We start from the raw sequence: 19,559 nt of genomic DNA, 5'->3' as shown, positions 1-19,559 counted from the left end.
GGGAAAGGGACCTGGGGGTCCTGGTGGACAACAGGATGACCATGAGCCAGCACTGTGCCCTTGTGGCCAGGAAGGCCAATGGCATCCTGGGGTGTATTACAAGGGGGGTGGTCAGTAGATCGAGAGAGGTCCTCCTTCCCCTCTACTCCGCCCTGGTGAGACCCCGTCTGGAATATTGTGTCCAGTTCTGGGCCCCTCAGTTCAAGAAGGACAGGGAACTGCTGGAGAGGGTCCAGCGTAGGGCAACAAAGATGATTAAGGGAGTGGAGCACCTCCCTTATGAAGAAAGGCTGAGGGAGCTGGGGCTCTTTAGTTTGGAGAAGAGGAGACTGAGGGGTGACCTTATTAATGTTTATAAATATATAAAGGGTGAGTGCCATGAGGATGGAGTCAGGCTCTTCTCAGTGGCAAACAATGATAGGACAAGGGGCAATGGGATCAAGCTGGAACACAAGAGGTTCCACTTAAATTTGAGAAAGAACTTCTTCTCAGTGAGGGTAACAGAGCACTGGAACAGGCTACCCAGGGAGGTTGTGGAGTGTCCTTCCCTGGAGACATTCAAAGCCCGCCTGGACACATTCCTGTGCGACCTCACCTAGGCATTCCTGCTCCAGCAGGACGATTGGACTAGATGATCTTTTGAGGTCCCTTCCAATCCCAAATATAGTGTGATACTGTGATAAATGGTTTGAGTTGGAAGGGACCTTCAAAGCTCATCTGATCCAACATCCTTGCAGTGAGCAGGGACATCTTCAACTAGATCAGGTTGCTCAGAGTCCCATCCAGACTGGCCTTGAATGTCTACCTGTAGACATGGGGCATCTACCACCTCTCTGGGCAACCTATGCCAGTGTTTCACCACCCTCATTGTAAAAAATTTCTTCCTTATGTCTAGCCTGAATCTCCCCTGCTTTAATTTAAAGCTAGTACCCTTTGTCCTATTGCAACAGACCCTGCTCTAAAGTCTCTCTGATCATTTTTGTAGCCTCCTCTGGACCCTCTCCAACAGGTCTATGTCTTTCCTGTGCTCTCCGGACCCCAGAGCTGGACACAGAATTCCAGGTGGGGTCTCACCAGACAGAGTAGAGGGGCCTGTCAGGCTTCTTTTGATGCAGCCCAAGATAGGATTGGTCTTCTGGGCTGCAAGCACACATTGGTGGCTCATGCTCTGCTTTTCATTCACCAGTACCCGCAAGTCTTTCTCAGCAGGGCTGCTCTCAATCCCTTCAGCCCCCAGCCTGTATTGATAGAGGGTTGCCCCAACCCAGCTGCAGGACCTTGCACTTGGCCTTTTGAACCTCATGAGCTTCACATGGGCCCACTCTTGAGCTTGTCCAGGTCCCTCTGGATGGCACCCTGTCCTTCGGACGTGTCAACTGCATCACTCAGCTTGGTGTTGCCTGCAAATTTGCTGAGAGTGCACTTGATTCCACTGTCTATGTCATTGATGAAAACGTTAAACAGTACTGGTCCCAGTACAGGCCCCTGAGGGACACCACTCGTCACTGGTCTCCATGTGGATGTTGAGCCACTGACCATTACCTTCTGGATGTGACCATCCAACCAATTCCTCATCCACCGAACAGTCTATTAATCAAATCCATATCTCTCCAATTTAGAGTGAAGGATGTTGTGAGGGACTGTGTCAGAGGCCTTACAGAAGTCCAGACAGATGACATTATAGCTCTTCCCTTGTCCACTGATGTAGTTACTCCATCGTAGAATACCAATAGGTTGGTCAGGTAGGACTTGCCATTGGTGAAGCCATGCTGGCTGTGTAGAATCACCTCCTTGTTCTCCATGTGCCCTAGCATAGCTTTTAGGAGGGTCTGTTCTATGATCTCATGAACATAGGTGAGGCTGACAGGTCAGTAGTTCCTGGGGCCCTCCTTTCTACCCTTTTTAAAAATGGGTGCAGTATTTCCCTTTTTCTAGTCACTATGTCATGAAGAGTGGCTTGGCAACTACAGCAGCCAGTTCCCTCAGGACTCTGGGATGTATCTATACTACATACACATACATTATATGCGTAATACTATGCTCCTGTCAGTTGTTAATATTACAGTACTATCATATGAATAGGGTTGGGTTATATGCTGGCTGCATCTCTGTAAGATGCCAGACTGTGGTGTACAGGTGTGGCTGAAGGGGGCATTGGAGGTAAAACAATATGTTTGTGATTTTGGGACTCAAAATGGCAGTAAACCTTTTTATTTCCCCTGATTTGATTTAGATTCTCCTTTACCTTGGCTCTGAACTAAGTTCCTGTCATGCTCCTGTGCTGAGCACCTCTCAGCGTTTGTCAGAGACCAGCTAATTGAAGCACACACTCCAGCTTGGATCGAAACTGCTGTTTTAATCAAGACTGTAGGTGATGCTGCTGCCTCCTTGTGGAGTTCTTTCCCTGAAATACTAGGACTTTGGTTTGTAGATTTTGGTTCTCTGGGCCTCTTAGGAAAGCACAAAGTAGAAGCTAAGGGCCAAGGCAGCTGTGAGGAACAGTTCTGCTGTAATCCTGCTTGTGAACTGAGATGTTCTCATCAGTTCTAGAAAAATTTTAGCCCACTTGCAAATGGGTGCATAATCCAGTGAAGGCAGTGAAATACTTGGACATCTTCAGCCCTGTCCTTAGGATACTTCTGCACACTTGCTAGTTATTCACCCCTACAGATCTGTCACAGTGCCTGATAGTTAGGTAGTTTAGCCTAAAATGCAAGTTTTGTATTTCTGTTACTTCTCTTCTTTTACATACCTGAATGCCCCTATGATCTTCACATTCAAGGATGTTCTTCCTTTCAACAGCTGTATTTTGTTGTGGTGTTAGCATCTTAATTTCCTAAGATGTTGTGAGATTTGCGGGTTACGACCACCTTGTTTGTCTCAACAGACAGCAAAAAAGGACTCGCTTTTCCTCCACACTTCTCAGGTCAATTCCATGCTGACAGGACCTCCAACTTTGGGCTAAGTTGTGGCTGCAGGGGGTCTCCCAGCCATGCAGGTGGCCCCACAGCTCTCTGCACAGCATGTGTGGATGGGGATAGAAGACAGGAGGAACACATGCTGGGAGCAGAGCATGTCAGGCTTATCATGGCTCTGATGACAGGTCTTTCAAAGCAACAGTGACAGAGCTGATAACTTTACCCTCCCTGTTCTTTATGATGTTTAAACTGTCACCTGTGTTCTTGGAGGCCCTGTTTCCTATCTTCAGCCCTGGAACCTGTGGAGATGAATATAACCTTGGGGTACACAAGAGGGTTTGATTGCTGGTATGTTTTTCGCAGGAAGCCGCTACCAGATGTGTGGCTGGTGGTGTGGTGTGCCCTACCAGATCCCTTTGACAGTTTCAATCTTGTCACCTGTAGAATGGGAGATATATTTCTTCAGGTGATGTTGTGGTGATAAAGGCCTAATATTAAAGTCTCATCTGAGAGAGGGCAGATGATCCTGCTGCTGCCTTGGCAAAAACGCTCACCAAGTAGTGGGCTGTGGAAAGCACCGTGGGGAGGCCATGATCAATACCCAGGGCTCTCTCAGAAAATGTTTTACCCTTGGTTTCTCATGTCAGTCTAGGTGAACATCATTTAGTTACCAAGCTGCTCTTACAGGCATGAATTATCTCTGCCTCCTTTACAGACATATTGGTACTAATGACATTTGCAGGTACACAGTGGCATAGCTGTAGGAGAGGTTATTGGTTTATCTGTGTCACCGTGCTGAGCTGTCATTACTGATAACAAAATGGGAACCTGAAAGAGCACAAGTGACATCTAGCTTGGGTCAGAACAGCTACTGAAGCCATCTGCCTTAGGAGCTAGCAGGCAACTCTCCCATGCCATTCATCTGAACACATGTTGTGTACAGCTGCAGGAGCAGGCCAGTATGTCCCTGCAGTGCTGCTAGGGTGGTTCCTAATGGGGATGGAGGAATTGTTAAAGTGAATATTTTGAAATATGACAAATTCAGATAGCTAATCTGCTTTTTCCATAACAAGTATATATTTTATATGTATAAAATATGCAAATATCTGTGGAGGAGAATAAATACCTAAGGTTGTCAGGTTGATGTAGAGACATCTAACCTAAGTGTCTGTGTGTGTAGAATATGTTTGATCATACTTACACATTTGTAAACCTAATATTTATGTAAAACTTGCATCCTACATCTTGATGCTTGAAGAGGTTAAGCAAAGTGGGGTTTGGCCATTACAATACTCTTCAAAAATTCCCTTTTCTCGAATGAAGTATATTCTTGCTTGAGAATTTTCAGTATTTGGCTGAAGTCCTGGTCCTTTTGATATCAGTTTTAATTTTAGCTTCCACAGAATCAAAATGCCATCCTCTGTGTGTGGGGTCCCAACCTTGGTGTCCAGAAACCAAACGCTTCCTTTGTCTCCTTGTGTATTTGTCATTAAAAGGACAGTTCAGGCATGAAGTTTTTTTGTGCTCTCAGCTGAGATGCCTTTTGGTTGAAAAGCACTGCAGGAAGAACAATTTCTTATAGAGTCTATTTCTGGGACTATAAATAATAAAGGCTGTTACTCGGAGTGATGCAGGCACACCTGCAACACACACGTGCAAGGCAAAAATTCAGTACATCATTATTTACCTGCTCTTCATCAGTCCTAAACCAAGAGGGGTCTCTTCAGACTTCTTTGCTAGCTTGGTGAGTTCTGTGCTGTACTGCTTTTTAGGAGTTCCAAAAACGCTAACTGTTTTTCTTTTGTGGCACTGTTTTTTGGGGCTGCAGCTTTATGGAGGGTATTAAATATTTTTCAAACCCTTACTCTGCACCAGGACAACCTATTCACACCTCACCGGCTTGCAGTGGTGGTGCTGACTATCTGAGAAAAGCTTGGAGCTGCCATACTTGCTGCTTTATGGTGCAGTAGGAATAGACAGTTATTATTTCAGAGTTGTTGAATTTGATTATGTTTATTTCCCCTCTTTAATGATGTAGTTTTATTCAGTTACTTTGTGATGTGGCAGATTGACAGTAGGGCCCTCTTCAGGACTGGGATTAAACTGCCACCTCCATGTGATGTGATTAAGTTGTACCTGTGAAATCTGTCTATACGTCCTTCCAGGGGTAGAGAAGAAGCTTGTTCATAAAGAGAAGATCAGTCTGTAGATGCTCTGCTTTCTTTTCCATTGTAATCAAAGCTTGACCAAGATAAGAAGCCCAGCATGGTGTCTCTGGGTTATCAGGGGTCCCAGTGGTAAAGTCCCTAACTGGAACTGAAAGTCTGTGGAGTCAATGGAAAGGCTCGTGTTACCATCAGTGGCAACTAGGTCATGCAGTGGAGCCTTCCGAAGTGCAGAAAACACAAAGTCAAGATGTGTTTTCCCAAGTGAAGTCAGCTACAAATCCAACTCCACTTCTCAACTTTCAAAATCCAGAGGAAAACCATCTGACTTGTTCCACATGAGGCAGCACCTTTGTACTCAGAGGGACCAGAGGGCAATGAGATGAGCTAAAAAGAGAAGGGTGGCTCTGGATGTCCTTAGCCCCAACAGGACATCCTGTGGACAATGGGTTGGCCTGCCAAAAAGGGGATCTCTCATATTTGCCTTTTTTTTTTTTTTCTAATTTTTTTGCCCCAAGCAGCTATGACTGACCAGTGTCCCTTTGAGATCCTCTCAGGACAGGCACAGTCTCATGCTGTAGTTGAAAGTCCACCTTGAGTTGGTGGGAAGAGGTGGCACAGGTCTGGAAAAGAGGATACTGGGATAGTTGGCACCTTGTCCTGTCAGTCCTGATGGTTTTTAATGTTTCTAGGTGGGCCAGAACCAAGTTGTTTGTTCTGTACCTAGAAGGCAAAGGTGTAAAAGTGGGACTCTGGTGTTTTACTTCTGTGATTCCATAGTTTAGTAGGTACAGCAGTTGTGTTTATTCGTCATGTTGGCAGGCTTATTTTTGAAGGTCTAGCTCTGTCAAGAACCGTTTGTTGATTTTGTGGAACGTTATTTGGGTTTATTCTTTCAGCTTATTTTTCTTCTATATTTGACTTTCAACTGGTAGTCAGAAACCTAAGGTTATAAATTCTGTGATATTACTGTGTTTCTAAGCATGTGTGATGCTGAATGACACCTGCATTTCTCAGCTCTGATGGTGGCTGTATTCAGGCTAAGGTCTTGGGTCCTGCCCAAGACAAACCGTGATCTTCCTGGGGCTGCTTTTTGCTTCCCATTTCTGCCAGATCTCTGCCTCAGGACCACCCTGTTTGCATCTGGTATTGGAGAAACCGCTGCCTTTGCTGCAGCTGGCAGGAGAAACTGGATGAGGGACATGCTTGTTTTGAGGCGGTGGATCAGTGTCCTATGAGGGAGGAGGACATACCCAAGTGCCATGCTAGGTTGCAAGTTGTCCATGCAGTGGCCTTCCCCACGGGACAGTCTTGGCTTCAGTAATGTCGAGGTATTTGATGGTGAGTGAGACCTATCACCTGTAACAACTGGTGGATCCTCAATCCACAAGTTGCAGAGTTTTGCAGTACTTAATATCATGCTCTATTGCCACTGTGATTTGAAGTGTATCACCCCTTGCTGTCTTGCAAATACTTCAGCCTGTCACATATCGCAGGTTAATTTGACAGGGCTGCTTTGCCTTCTTGCATGGAAACAGAGGGTTTCTCGTGGCTGGGGTCCCACAGTAAGCAGGGGGTGTTAGTGGGCAGAGTAATTGCAGACTTATAAACAGTAATCAGCACAGGCAGCGTGACTCCATGGTGCAGTGAACCACCATAGATATTGTACATCCATTTATCCCCTCCCTGAGGTCACTTCCAGCATGATTTGTGAAGGGTAAGAAGTTGGAGACACCACGTTGTCTGTGATGTACATTTAGACCGAGAGTTCGGGTAACATGTTAACCCTTGTAGCTACCAGACTCTCCTAGTTGGGAATTTTGAATACCCCATATCTTACCTAATTGCAGTTTTTTAATGCAGAGCCATTTGAGCTTCTTCATTTTGGCAGTGAGGATAATTCCTGTCATGAGCAAAAACCTGGGGATGATTTTGTCTTTTTCCTTATGTAAAATGGTTCCTCTTATCTGACAGTATCTGTATAGACGTGTGTACATGTGGGTGTTAAGGAACTTTTCCTCTTTTTCATCATTCTGATTTCACCTGTTAGGTCTCACTAAAAGGGAAAAAGCCTCCCAAATAATCAACAAGATGTATTCTGCAAATATACAGACATCACATTTGCAGCAAGCCTCATATGTTTCCTTGTGATCTATGTATCCCTACGGGGCTGGGGTCTCACTCCTAGTAACTGTTCAGTGTCGTGGCTTCCTGCCATGAGCTTTTTGGTGAGTGCCGTGGGTAGAACCAGGCTGCTCTTCTGATCCTGCATGTAGATCCAGTGGTGGGATTAGGTTGTGAAGTGTTCCCAGCCAGCACTGCTTAGTTTGCTGTCTTCAAGAAGCTGCTCAGTCTCCACAAGTTCAAGGTCTGCTGGGAAGATTGGTGTAAAACACTTTTGCCTCCATGACCTTCAGCTTGTATGTCGTGAGAGACTCTCTTATAAGGTACTGGCTCATTTTTGTGCCTTTATATTTAGGAATTACTTGCTTCCGCCATAAAAAATAACTTCATTTTGAAAATACAGTTCCCTGGATCTCTGAAGGAGGGCACTCACAGCTTTGTTCAACACTAATCCATTTGCTGACCATCACAGCTGGGAAATCGCTTCCCTGGTGCCAAGGGAATTGCTAGAAAGCATGCTGAATGGCTTTCACATCCTCTAACAAGGGGCATTTTTGACTTTCTCTCCTATTGTTTTGTTCTTTTGTGTGAAGTGTTTGGAGTAGTAGTGGTATTAATGGTATTCAAACCCAGTATTTCTAAATGTTATCCCCCTCCTCAAACCAGTTTGCCCTCTGTCTCCCAAGACATACTCACCTTTGTGAAAAGGAGCGATGGTGTTTGTTCCAGCGTGGCCGCCCTTTGGGGATTTGCAGGAACACTGCAGCAAATCATCCTGCATGCAAGGCTGACCTCTGGGAGGCTAACAAATTGAGGTGAGCCAGCTGGAGCGACAGGACAGTACTGACAGACAGAGCATGCTCAGACCTGGGGGAGAAAGGTAGTTCAGTCTGCAGATGGTGCACGGCTTACGGTGCTCAGGGCTCTTGGATACGATTTTTTTCTTTTTTCTTTATGGTGGTGGGGAAAGAAGAGGACCGGAGAGTGTTTGTTCCCCTGCAAAGCGTAGCTTTAAGGTGTCTTCTTTTTTCTTTCTTCTATGAAAGAGGGGCACTGGATAGCATTTCCTTTTATTTAGCAACACCAGGTATGCGTGCATGTGCTGAAACACTAACCTACCAGTGACAGTACTTCCAAGATTAAAAAGGCTGCAGATGCTCTGAATTACTGTGTTTCTTTGCTGGGTGTTATTGTAACTGTGCTCTGTTTGCTGTGCTGATCACATACGGCTCTGAATTCAGTTTTGTTGGCACTCCTGGCTGCAGTGTACTTGGGGGGGGGGGAGAGCTAGCATGTTTTTTGATGCTGTCTACTTGCTTCCCCCCTGCAATTTGCACTGAACCTCTCCTCTATGGCTGTGCATGTGTGGGAAGGAGGTCAGTAGTTCATTTCTGATCCCAGGTCTTTGTAGTCCCTCTTTGTCTGACGGGTGGTTTGTTTTATCATTTTTAAACAAAAGTCTCACAAGGAAAAACATCTTTTATCTAGACTAAATTCTGTAGGTTTTGAGAAATGTATTTCTTACTGGAAAGGTGCTGCTTTGGGATTACTTTTTTTTTTTTTAACCTGCCCCTAAAAACATACTAATGTAGAGCTTGTGGTAACCAAGGAGGGATTTTTGCTGTTCTTATTGGCTGTGCTGTGCTCCGAACAATTTCAGCTCCTGCTTAGAATTTGCAGCACATAGGAAGGGTCTCAGGCACCATGCTGCTGGGAAGCGGGGAGAGCTCAGACTGTAAAGGCTACTAAGCAGCAGTCCCAGTATCCAAATAACACAGGTACTCTTCCCATCGGAGGAGAAAGAAAGGATAGATAAAATACAGGGAATAACAAATGGCAGCTAAAGCCCAAGGGCATAGTTGGAGTAGCTGAAGCTCATCTTGCTCAAGTGCTTTGGGATTCCACATCATATTCTTTTAAATTCACTTTTGCAGCATTAGTAAATTTTCCCTTCAGCCACCCCCATGCTGTCTTTGCTTTAGGTAGACCGCTGAAGTAAGGTAAACCTGCTGCTCTCTGACACGTTTTTGTTTCTGACAAAGGTATCTTGCTTACAGACTAACAGCAAGGTACCAGGCAAAAGGAGAGGCTTTTCACTTGTATGGCAGTGCTGTTAATGCCTATATAGCCCAATAGGTTTCAGTGAGATACTTGAGTGAGCAAAGTGGCTGGAGTGGACTCTTTTGGTCAGGCTTTCCCCTCTGCATATCTGTGGTCATTTTGAGTACCTTGAGTTTTTTCATCTTTAGAGTTGGTACTGTCAGAACGTGAAGACTTGAGGGCTGAGAGAAATACTTGTAAGAAAAATGAGCTAATTTTTTTTTTTTTTATCTCCCACTTCAATCTTCTTTATCTTTGTCCGAAATATATCTTAGGGAATTTTCTGAAGATCGGGGTTAGTTTTTGTTTGAGGAAAGGATTTCAGACTTCATGTCATTCTGGATAGAGATCTTAGAAATGTGGACCTTAAAAGCCCAAGACGTATTCTCTTTAGTTTCATACTTTTAGCTCAGTTTTGTGGTTTGCTTATGTGCATTGACTGCTTAGTCTTGCATTTTACCTGTTCTTTTGTAGATCAAGACAGCAGTATCAACAAATATTAAATCAATGGCTGCTAGTCAACCTGAAAGTGAGGTTGAATCTCGTCCTATCCCACCCCTCACAACCTCTGAAATTAAGTGGAAGAACACTTACATTTTTCATCCATGAGCACAACTGAAAGGTGTCTAGTAGTCACCAGTGTCCTCCTGTTCATTTTGAAGGTATGTTTGCAGTAGGGACCACTGCACAGAACCTCAGTCTCCTTGGTCGCAGTCTTGTATAAAAAGACTTAAGTTTTGCTTTCTATTCCTGATTTATGCTAAATCCTAAAAACTGAAGAGAAACCTCATTTTGATTACAATTGTCTACAGATACTTAAACTTTTTGTGAGACAGTTGGATTTAAAAAAAAATACTGTTACATTTTTATTTTTTTTTTTTTCTGAATAAAATTCTGTATTTAAAATTCCACTCGAGACTGCAGAGCTAAGGTATTCTTATTTTTCATATCCCTCCTTTGTATCAGGCTTCATTAATGATATTTGTATTTTTGGCTGCTGGGTTTTGCTCCCTTTGAGAATTTACTCTTTTCCTGTTTAAAAAGTCAGCACTTCTACACTTGGCTGCTTTTTACAAAGAAAATGTTCCAGTATATCAATCATTCAGTGTGCCATGCTTTCTTTAACGTGGTGTGTACTGTGAAAGATATGTGTATCCCATTAAACAAACACAGTGAATAAGATGATAACAGCCTTTTGGGCTGTGAGGATTGACTTGCTTGTAGTTCTGTGGGAATCTGTGACAGAGATGAGAACAAAAGCCAGTTCTTGGCTGCCAAATCCTAACTCCCCCTCTTTCCAATCGGGAAAGTTGCCTTCTAGCAACTTCTGCTTTGAGAATGAATGAAGTAGGTATTTAAAACTGCATGTATTACATATACTGCATCCTTAGGTAAGCCTCTTGCATCAGGCACGGGAGAAAGAACGGAAGACATTTTGCTGGAGCAGTGTGAAATGCCATGTTTGCACGCTTCACTTCTCCTGGACTGCTCCTGGAAAGCCAGCCTACGGAGAAGTGGATCTGGGGGCAGGGAGTGCTTGTGGGGAAGATGTCCTCAAAGGAGGGAGTATCTGCTCCCACCTCTCCTACCACATTGCCATCACAAGAAGAAGGGTCAGGGTCCCCTGCCTGTTTCTTGCCCATGGCACTCAGCACCAGTTCCTTCCCGTTCTGTGGCAGGAGAAGTCCCAGTCCACTTGCAGTTGTGCCACATTTCTGGGAACTGCAGAGACGGTTCTGCTTGGACACCGCTGCCATGGCTGGCAGGCCCTGCAGGGAGTGGGTCAGCTGAGCCAAAACCAAGTTGGCCTCTGTGTAGAGGCATTTCTCTTTGTGCACAGAGTAGTGATGCTCTCTGGAAATGTGTATGCTTCGTGCCTTTATTTCCCATTTAGTGAGGTTTTTTTAACCTGCTGTGGTTCTGGGAAACTGAGCATTGGCTTGGAAAGTGCTTGGTCAGTTGATAACAAAAGCTTAGCAAGGCCTAAGTAGGCAAAACCAGCACTTCTCATTTTGTTTAATACCTGCAAGACTGTATGATTCCCCTTCAGACATGCTGTTCGACCCAATGCCCCTTGTTCTCTCTCACCAAGCTCTTGTTTTGTTCATCTGGGGGTGTTGGTAGTGTATGTTTGTGTCTTTTTGTTGCTGTTGTCTTTCATTGTGTGGGCTTTGTAGCATTTCTCCCAATCTCTTACCTAGATTGTGATTTTTAAAATGGAGAAGAGGTTTAAAACATTGTCCATCATATTAATAGCTTTAAAGTAGTGATTCATCCTACCCTAGCTTCATAATTAAAAAAAGAACAACAGAACTCGTCTCTTAAATGAATCCAAACAGCTCTTTATGCCAGCTGCCTATTAGTAGAAATTCATCTCTCCTATCCCACCCACTCTGGTCTCCTCTACACATTAACAGGAACCGCTTGAGAGAGTCCAGCACAGAGCCACAAAGATGATGGAGTGGAGCATCTCCCTTATAAGGAAAGGCTGAGGGAGCTGAGTCTCTTAAGTTTGGAGGAGACTGAGGGGTGACCTTATTAATGTTTACAAATATATGAAGGGTGAGTGTCACGAGGATGGAGCCAGGCTCTTCTCGGTGACAACCCATGATAGGACACGGGGTAATGGGTTCAAACTGGAACACAAGAGATTCCACTTAAATATGAGAAGAAACTTCTCAGTGAGCATAACAGAACACTGGAACAGGCTGCCCCGGGAGGTTGTGGAGTCTCCTCCTCTGGAGACATTCAAAACCCGCCTGGACACCTTCCTGTGTAACCTCATCCAGGTGTTCCTGCTCCGGCAGGGGAATTGGACTAGATGATCTTTCGAGGTCTCTTCCAGTCACTAACATTCTGTCATTCCCCATCTATGTTTCCTGTTGCTTTCTCCCTTCCTGAGGGTGTTTATACCATCAGATGACCAGCAGCTCACAGGGAGAAGGTTCCACTGTGTCCAAACTTCCAATAGAGTACTATGGACCTGCAGGATACTCAAGGTCTCTGCCAGAGGTGCCTGCTGAACACACCAGACATGCACCTGAAGGCTTGACCTGCTCACCAGTAGTCAGTGCCAGTTAGAGTAGCAGTAGCTGAGCTTAAAGGATGAAGCTGAGACCCTTTTGCCAAGTGAGCTGGGGTGGAAGAAGAGAATGGGGTAAGCTCTTCATGCGTGTGATCTCTTTTGGAAAAAGCAAAGATGAGCTGGCCAAAAATGGAGTCCCTCCCACAACCTCTTAGCCTGCGGAGCAGCATCCATGGTGGCTGAGCTGCAAGCTTCAGGACGCGCTCTTATTTCCTTTGCAAAGTCTTGAGCGGGCCTTGTGCCAGTGTGTTTGTTGAGCTCCCCATCTTTGACCATGCGGCCCTGCAAGTCAGCTGCCCTGTCTGCACTGATGCCAGGGAAATCTGTTCCTGCTCCTGCCCTGCTGCCCACCCCTGTCTGGAGTCCTCAAGGTCACATCTTGTCCCCTCCCATGGGGCGTCATTGCCCTCTGCCAGCTTGGCAGCGACAAGCTCTGTGCTGATTTTACGTGCATGTCTCTTCTGGCTAGTCTCTGGTGTATCAGCTGTCACGTCTTCTCTTGCTGAAGGATGTTGCTTTAGCATTTCAAAGCAGAGAGTAAAAAAAATGTCAGTCCATGCGATTCCTGTGGTAACTGGGGCACATTGCTCACATGGAGCAACGCTGTGGTTATCCCAGTGTCACTGGGAAGTGAGAGGGTGGATGAGTGTGGTACGAATGGGGGTGAATAGCCTCTGTGTAACTGGGGGTGTGAATGACCTAAATGCTGACCTAAATGTAGAAAGAACTAGCACAGAGGACTCTGCCCCTGAGGCAAGTAGCAGTGTGCCTGGCCTGCCACTTCTGCAAGTGCTTTTCAGTTCATAAGGTGTTTTCCGATGGTACTGTGGGATGAGATTGTCCCTCCATTTTGTGAGGGAGATTTAGTAATGAAAGTTTATTTTCTTGTATAGCATCTCTCTTCAGGTGGAAGACTAAATGCTTTCACCTAATTCGGAGTTAGCTGCTGCCTCCTAGGAAAGTTTCCCATCCCAGAACTGCTGCTGCTGGCAGGACTTAATGACTGACCTCAGTTTGGGGGACTGAGGCACCAGGGGACCTGGAGAGTGATTGCTTGCCTTTACCCCTTGGTGCAACCTCTTCTGGGTCTGTAAAAGCAAACAGCAGGATGGTTTGCTACTATTTATCTTCTGTCACTCCCTGAAAGACCAAAGATTTTAGTTCTCTACGGTCTATGTTCACTGAAAGCATAGGATTAAAGAAAAAAAAAAAATAATACAATGTGGGGAAAACAGGCAAAGAATCAAGACTGTTCCCTGCCTACCTGAGAAACCCTCCTTTTGGTTCTGCATGTGACACCCTTTCCTGTCCATGTTCCCTGCTTTCCATCAAAAGCGGCTTTCAGCCAAGCAGCATGGATTGGGAATTATGAATTGACAATGAGGAATAGGAATTGAGGTGGATTCCTTTAGTACTGCTGGCTTTTAACATTCAGTTCTGACACCTGGTTGGCTGAAGTGCATGTGCTCACTTCAGCTAAGTGCAGGGAAGTGAAAGAGCTGCAGTGAGGAAAGAGGTGGAGGAGGACCTTGCAGGTGATTTTTATTAAAAAGCTGAGTTGTTCATTTGTAGCCATTTAGCGGGTATTGCTGTAGTGGAGCCTGAGCTGAAAACTGCTAACCTCCAAACATTGGCCACATCCATCAGGCTGCATCTCTGAACTGCCTCCTACACCCTTCCCTTGGGGCAGGAAGGGAAAGAACAAATCAGTCAGGGGTGAAGCATTAGCAGAGGCTGGCTGTTTTCACGGAGGCCTGTGAGGCTCAAGGGTTTTGTAATGGTTGATGGAACTCTCCACCACTGACATGCCCGTGAAATGCAGGTGGTATCAGTGGTGTTTTACGGACTGCTGGCTTCTGATGCCTTTGAAACACCCACACATGCACACTCTCCTCACCCTACCAGAATAATGAAGAGGCCATGTGGTTTTCCCCTCTCTGCCAAGTTCTTGCAACTCAGCATTGACTCCTTTGAACTTGTAGTTGCTTTGTTCTTCTGACCTGCAGTAGTTAAGTTTCACAATGCATGCAGCCTGGCCTTGGTTTGAAATGTGTGCTGTGGCAGAGGACTTGATTGTTAAAGATCTCCTTCACATACTCACTAGTGGCTTTGCCTGTGGCTGCTTGGGCTCTGTCCTTTCCTTGCTGATGCTGCTGAAGTCATCTAAAGCTGCGCTCACAAGATCAAAGGTCTGTAGGGGAGAGGTTATGTGGGAAGTTAGATGGTGCCAACAAAATAACTTAAGATCTATCCCTATCAGTGGTTTTATTTTCATGAAAACTAGTTTGATGGCATTAGCAGAACCTAACTGAGTGATATGCCAGTGTTCCCAGTAGGTTTGCATTCAAGGTTGTCCATGGACAGCCATAGTTCAGAGTTGCAAAGCTCTGAACAGCAGCAGTCATCCACTGTTACAGAGAAGGAAAGATTGAGAGGTCATGTGACAGCCGTCATTCATCTGTGCAGGATATCTGTGGCACCTGGCACAAGATCAGGTTTAAATTGCTATGGTGGAAACAAAGGCTAAGTGTTAAGAAAGATCTTATCATAGTCCTCCGTGCCTTTATTGCTAGAGACTGGCTTGAGACAGGAATAAGTATTAAGAATGAGATTTTTGGGGCGTGGTTTAGGGAGAGCTGATCCTGCCCTGGTAATTAGATGACCACTCTGGGTCGGTCCCTTTCCATTTCATTGTCCATGGTTGAAATCAAAACAACCCCTTTTTAATTTGCTGCCTGCTTTCAGGGAGTTGCTAAATGAGGCAGTTTTTTCAGACCACTTGCCAAAGGAGGTAGACTTCATTTCGGTTCCGTTTTAGTAGCTAGAGCTGCTCTGAAATTGAGAAGAATTTGTTGCTTAGATCCCCAGAGACCATCTCTTGAATCTGTGTGGCTTGCAGCTAGCAGTCGTTTCTTTGGCATTATTCAGTCTCCCACGCACCTTCAGTTCTTCCTAAGACAGGGATCCCTGTTGGGATCTCACAAGCTGTAGGGATCCCTTGTAACTTCATTGAATTCCACGACTGATTCTCCATTCAGTTCCAAGCTGCATGAACCGTATTGCAGGATCAGGCTTTTAGGCTGCAGTATCTCTTTTCAGAAGAACTCCCCTGGTGGTAGAAAAGGTGTTTGCACTGGTCCTAAATATGCCCTGCTGTCTTCCTCCACTCTTGCCAAGTAAGAACAGGCATCTCTGGGTTAAAATGTTAAGGCACTATTGCTTGGGATGGCAGAGCATGTGCTTGAGACATTGGGGTTTTTTCCCTACCTGCAAACTTGCATCAAAGGGATTTTAAATTGCTACCTTTAAAAACTGCAGTTAGAAACAGTCTGATCAGGCACATGCCAATCAGAAATTTCCCTTCCTAAAGTTCCACGTGAGTCATGGCTACATCATTATTTACAGCCTGACTAGCAGCAAACCTTGATGCGTAATGAATATTGGAGCCCATAAATACTGTAGGTGAATCAATATCTCAATTGAAGTTCACAACTGAAAATATAATCAATACTCTGATAGAAGCCAGTAGTGTTTCTACAGAGAAAGAAAACAGTGGCGACATCTCTCCCATAACACAAAAGGAAACATGGGGCCTTGGAGCAGCACAGAAGAGATTCTCAGGTTGGAATGAGAAAACACCAACACTGGAAACAGTTCAAATGTATTACCTTTCCATTTGTATAAGGATGCAAGTCAGACTCTCACTGAATGTAAGTTTGATTGCTTTAATGAAGCATCCGTTTTTCGCATGAAGAACAGAGCTCTCCTCTCTCCCATGCCAGTAGTTCTTATGGAAGGCGATGTCAGCTCCTACGCTTTAATCCTGAATTGCAGCCAAATAAATGACTGAGTGACTTGGGAGTCATCCCAAGGCAGTCCGTAGACCTGCAAGTCCTCCCCCTGCCCCCCAAAAAACTTAAATTGAATGTTATATTCACCAGTTCACCTTTCATATTGGAATGGAGTGTAGCAAAATCTGTACTTGGCAATACTCCTTGTGCTATTATTATCCGCACAGTAAAAGCGAGAGGCAGAGCTGGATGCTCGCAGCCGTGTGAAAGGCCTGTGGCAGATCAAGAGAAGGTGCTACATCTTCCAAGCCCTGTATGAGTGACCCAGTGATGGCCGTGTTGTCTTTCCTCTCACTGCTGGAGTGGTCTGCAGAAAGCAGAGTGATCCAATGCCCCAGGAAACCTACAATTTTTTCTGAGAAAGCTTCATAGAGCTCATCCTCAAACTCTTTTTTCTTTTTCTTATCCAAAAGGATAGACACAAAAATGAGAGAGGAAGCCTTCCTGTAGTGCAGTTTCCAGTTCTGTTTGCTCTATTTTTTTTACAGTTTTGGGTAGTGCTTTGACACTTTTCTTCTTTTCCCTCATGCTCTGGAAGGGGGGAAAATTGCTGGAAAAAAAAGCCTGAACTGTCTTGAATAGTCCATAAAATGTGATTCATGGCGGAGCTGTAAACCTGATGTTTAAATGGTTCCTTTCTTGTTTTATTTTCCACAGGTCTTTGCCCTCACCATGTCAAGGAGTGTTAATGATGTGTTCCCTCTCCATTGCATTCCCCACCTGTCATCTTGCTAGGATCTAACTACAGAATGAACATAGCAGCTGTGTTTAATGCCCTGCTCGTGTCTGTCCTCGCTGCTGTGCTGTGGAAATACTTCAAACTGAGAGAGCATGCCTTCATGGTTGAGGAGGAGCTGGTCCTTACACGTCAGTCTCAGGAACTCTCTCAGGTTCAGATTGACTACCATGCAGCTCTCCAGGCACTGGTGGAGGACGGTACCAGGATGGTGTGCACCGGCAGGATGCATACCGACCGCATCTGCCGCTTTGAGTCCCTCTGCTACTCTACGGAGGCTGAGGAGTTTGTCTACTTCCACAGCAACTCCTCGGTCATGCTGCCCAACCTGGGCTCCCGGAGGTTCCAGCCGGCTCTGCTCGACCTCTCCTCAGTGGAAGATCACAATACCCAGTACTTCAACTTTGTGGAGCTGCCAGCCACCGCGCTGAAATTTATGCCAAAACCGGTCTTCGTGCCTGATGTGGCGCTGATCACTAACAGGTTTAACCCAGACAACCTGATGCACGTGTTTCACGATGACCTCCTCCCCATTTATTACACCATGCAGCAGTTCTCCGATTTAGATCTGGAGGCACGGCTTTTCTTCATGGAAGGGTGGAGTGAAGGTGTTCACTTTGATCTCTACAAGTTACTGAGTAACAAGCAGCCACTCCTCAGGGAGCAGCTTAAAACCCTGGGCAGGCTCCTCTGCTTTACCAAATCTTATGTGGGGCTGTCCAAAATCACCACCTGGTACCAGTACGGATTTGTCCAGCCACAAGGGCCGAAGGCTAACATCTTGGTTTCTGGTAACGAGATCAGGCAGTTCACCAAATTCATGATGGAAAAGCTGAACGTCAGCTTGGAGGAAAGCCCCAGTGAGGAGTACATCGTAGTGTTCAGTCGAACAATCAACAGACTTATCCTAAATGAGGCAGAACTAATCCTGGCTCTTGCTCAGGAGTTTCAGATGAAAACCATTACTGTCTCTTTAGAGGAGCATTCGTTTTCTGACATCGTCCGGTTGCTCAGCAATGCGTCCATGCTGGTGAGCATGCATGGGGCCCAGTTAGTCATGTCTCTCTTCCTGCCAAGAGGTGCTACGGTGGTGGAGCTCTTTCCTTATGCTATCAACCCTGAACACTATACCCCTTACAAAACCCTGGCAACCCTTCCTGGCATGGACCTGCAGTACATTGCCTGGCAGAACACTGACCAGGAAGACACCGTTACCTACCCAGACAGACCTTGGGATCAGGGTGGGATTGCTCACCTGGACAAAACTGAGCAAGAGCGCATCATTAAGAGCACGGAGGTGCCACGGCACCTCTGCTGCCGCAACCCCGAGTGGCTGTTCCGTGCCTACCAGGACACAAAGGTGAACATCCCTTCACTCATCCATGTAATCAGACAGACTGTGAAGTCTAAGCCAGGACCCAAGAAACAGAAGTGGTCTGGTAGCATCTACCCTGGCAAAGTGAGGGATGCCAAGTGTCAAGCCTCTGTCCAGGGCACAAGCGAAGCTAAACTTGCTGTGTCCTGGCAGATCCCCTGGAACCTGAAGTATCTCAAGGTCAGAGAAGTGAAATATGAGGTGTGGATACAAGAGCAAGGGGAAAACACTTACATGCCTTATATCTTGTCCCATCAGAATCACACCTTCTCAGAAAACATAAAGCCCTTCACAATATACCTGGTGTGGATACGCTGCATCTTCAACAAAAATCTCCTGGGACCTTTTGCAGATGTGCTCTTGTGTAGTACATAACCTGTTGCGCTGCCTGTACAGCTCTGCCCTGTTCTCCACTCCATCTGTGGTTTAAAACTTCTTGTCCTATAGTTTGTAGAGGACTGAAGAGGACTAGACTGTACCAGTGCCTAAGTGTCCATTTTATTGCACTCTGTGCGTATTCTTCAAATGGTATTTATTTCCAGTGAGCGATTTAAAAAATAAAAGAAAAAAAAAAACTCTGTGTTCTTCAGAGTAACTTCCAGAGGTTAAATTACATGCTGAATACATGTAATTGAAAACAAAATGGAAGTGAAATTGTGTGTACCTTAGTCGTGATTTAAATTCGTTTCTATTGTGTGGTGAGTATTTAAGCACAGCGTTAAACCGCAGCTAATTCCATGGCTAGGTGGGCAGTTCTCATCAGCTTTTTCATTGTACGTTGTTTTTTTCAATAACTCTGACTGTAACTTTGAGTTCAAAATTTGGTACAAGAGCCTTCATTAAACTGCTGTAAACCTCCTCAGTATTTTTATTGTTTTTTATTATCTGTCAAAGTGGTTATTGTGGTAGATTTATATACTACTGTTATAAAGTGTGTATATGGGTAGCTTTTTATTTTTTCATGTTTTGGCTCGAGAATGAGACTACAGTATCAGCTTCATGTTTAAAATCAGATTTTACTGCACCCCCAAGAGCAAAAGGCTGGAGTAGCAGATGGGAGATAGAAAGGATGGAGTGGATAAAATAATTTACTGTGCTTTAAGATCTGTTTTCATTTTGTGAGTTATGTACAAGGTCTGTGGGAAAGGAAGGGGATGGTTTGGAAGAGCTGATGGGGAAGAGATTGCACTTGCAGAAATCTGCTC

At 45.2% G+C, this 19,559-nt stretch overlaps 1 protein-coding gene across 4 annotated transcripts in view; it reads left to right on the top strand.

Annotated features, from left to right (window-relative positions):
- Positions 1–19,212, top strand: part of POMGNT2 (protein O-linked mannose N-acetylglucosaminyltransferase 2 (beta 1,4-)) — a 36,904-nt gene extending 17,692 nt beyond the window's left edge. Inside the window, exons 1-2 of one of the 4 annotated variants that reach the window (XM_071804914.1) lie at positions 8,100–8,223; positions 16,901–19,212. In XM_071804914.1, the coding sequence (XP_071661015.1) occupies positions 16,993–18,729 (1,737 nt within the window). In that variant the 5' untranslated portion in view covers positions 8,100–8,223; positions 16,901–16,992 and the 3' untranslated portion in view covers positions 18,730–19,212. Of the gene's footprint in view, positions 1–8,099; positions 8,295–9,826; positions 9,970–16,900 lie in introns of those variants that run through there. The other 3 variants (XM_071804912.1, XM_071804913.1, XM_065832639.2) reach the window with 3 other exon arrangements.
- The last annotated feature ends 347 nt before the right edge of the window (positions 19,213–19,559 follow it).

The sequence above is a fragment of the Patagioenas fasciata genome, chromosome 2, assembly GCF_037038585.1.
Source record: "Patagioenas fasciata isolate bPatFas1 chromosome 2, bPatFas1.hap1, whole genome shotgun sequence".
NCBI lineage: Eukaryota > Metazoa > Chordata > Aves > Columbiformes > Columbidae > Patagioenas > Patagioenas fasciata.
This window is presented reverse-complemented; position numbering and strand designations above follow the sequence as displayed.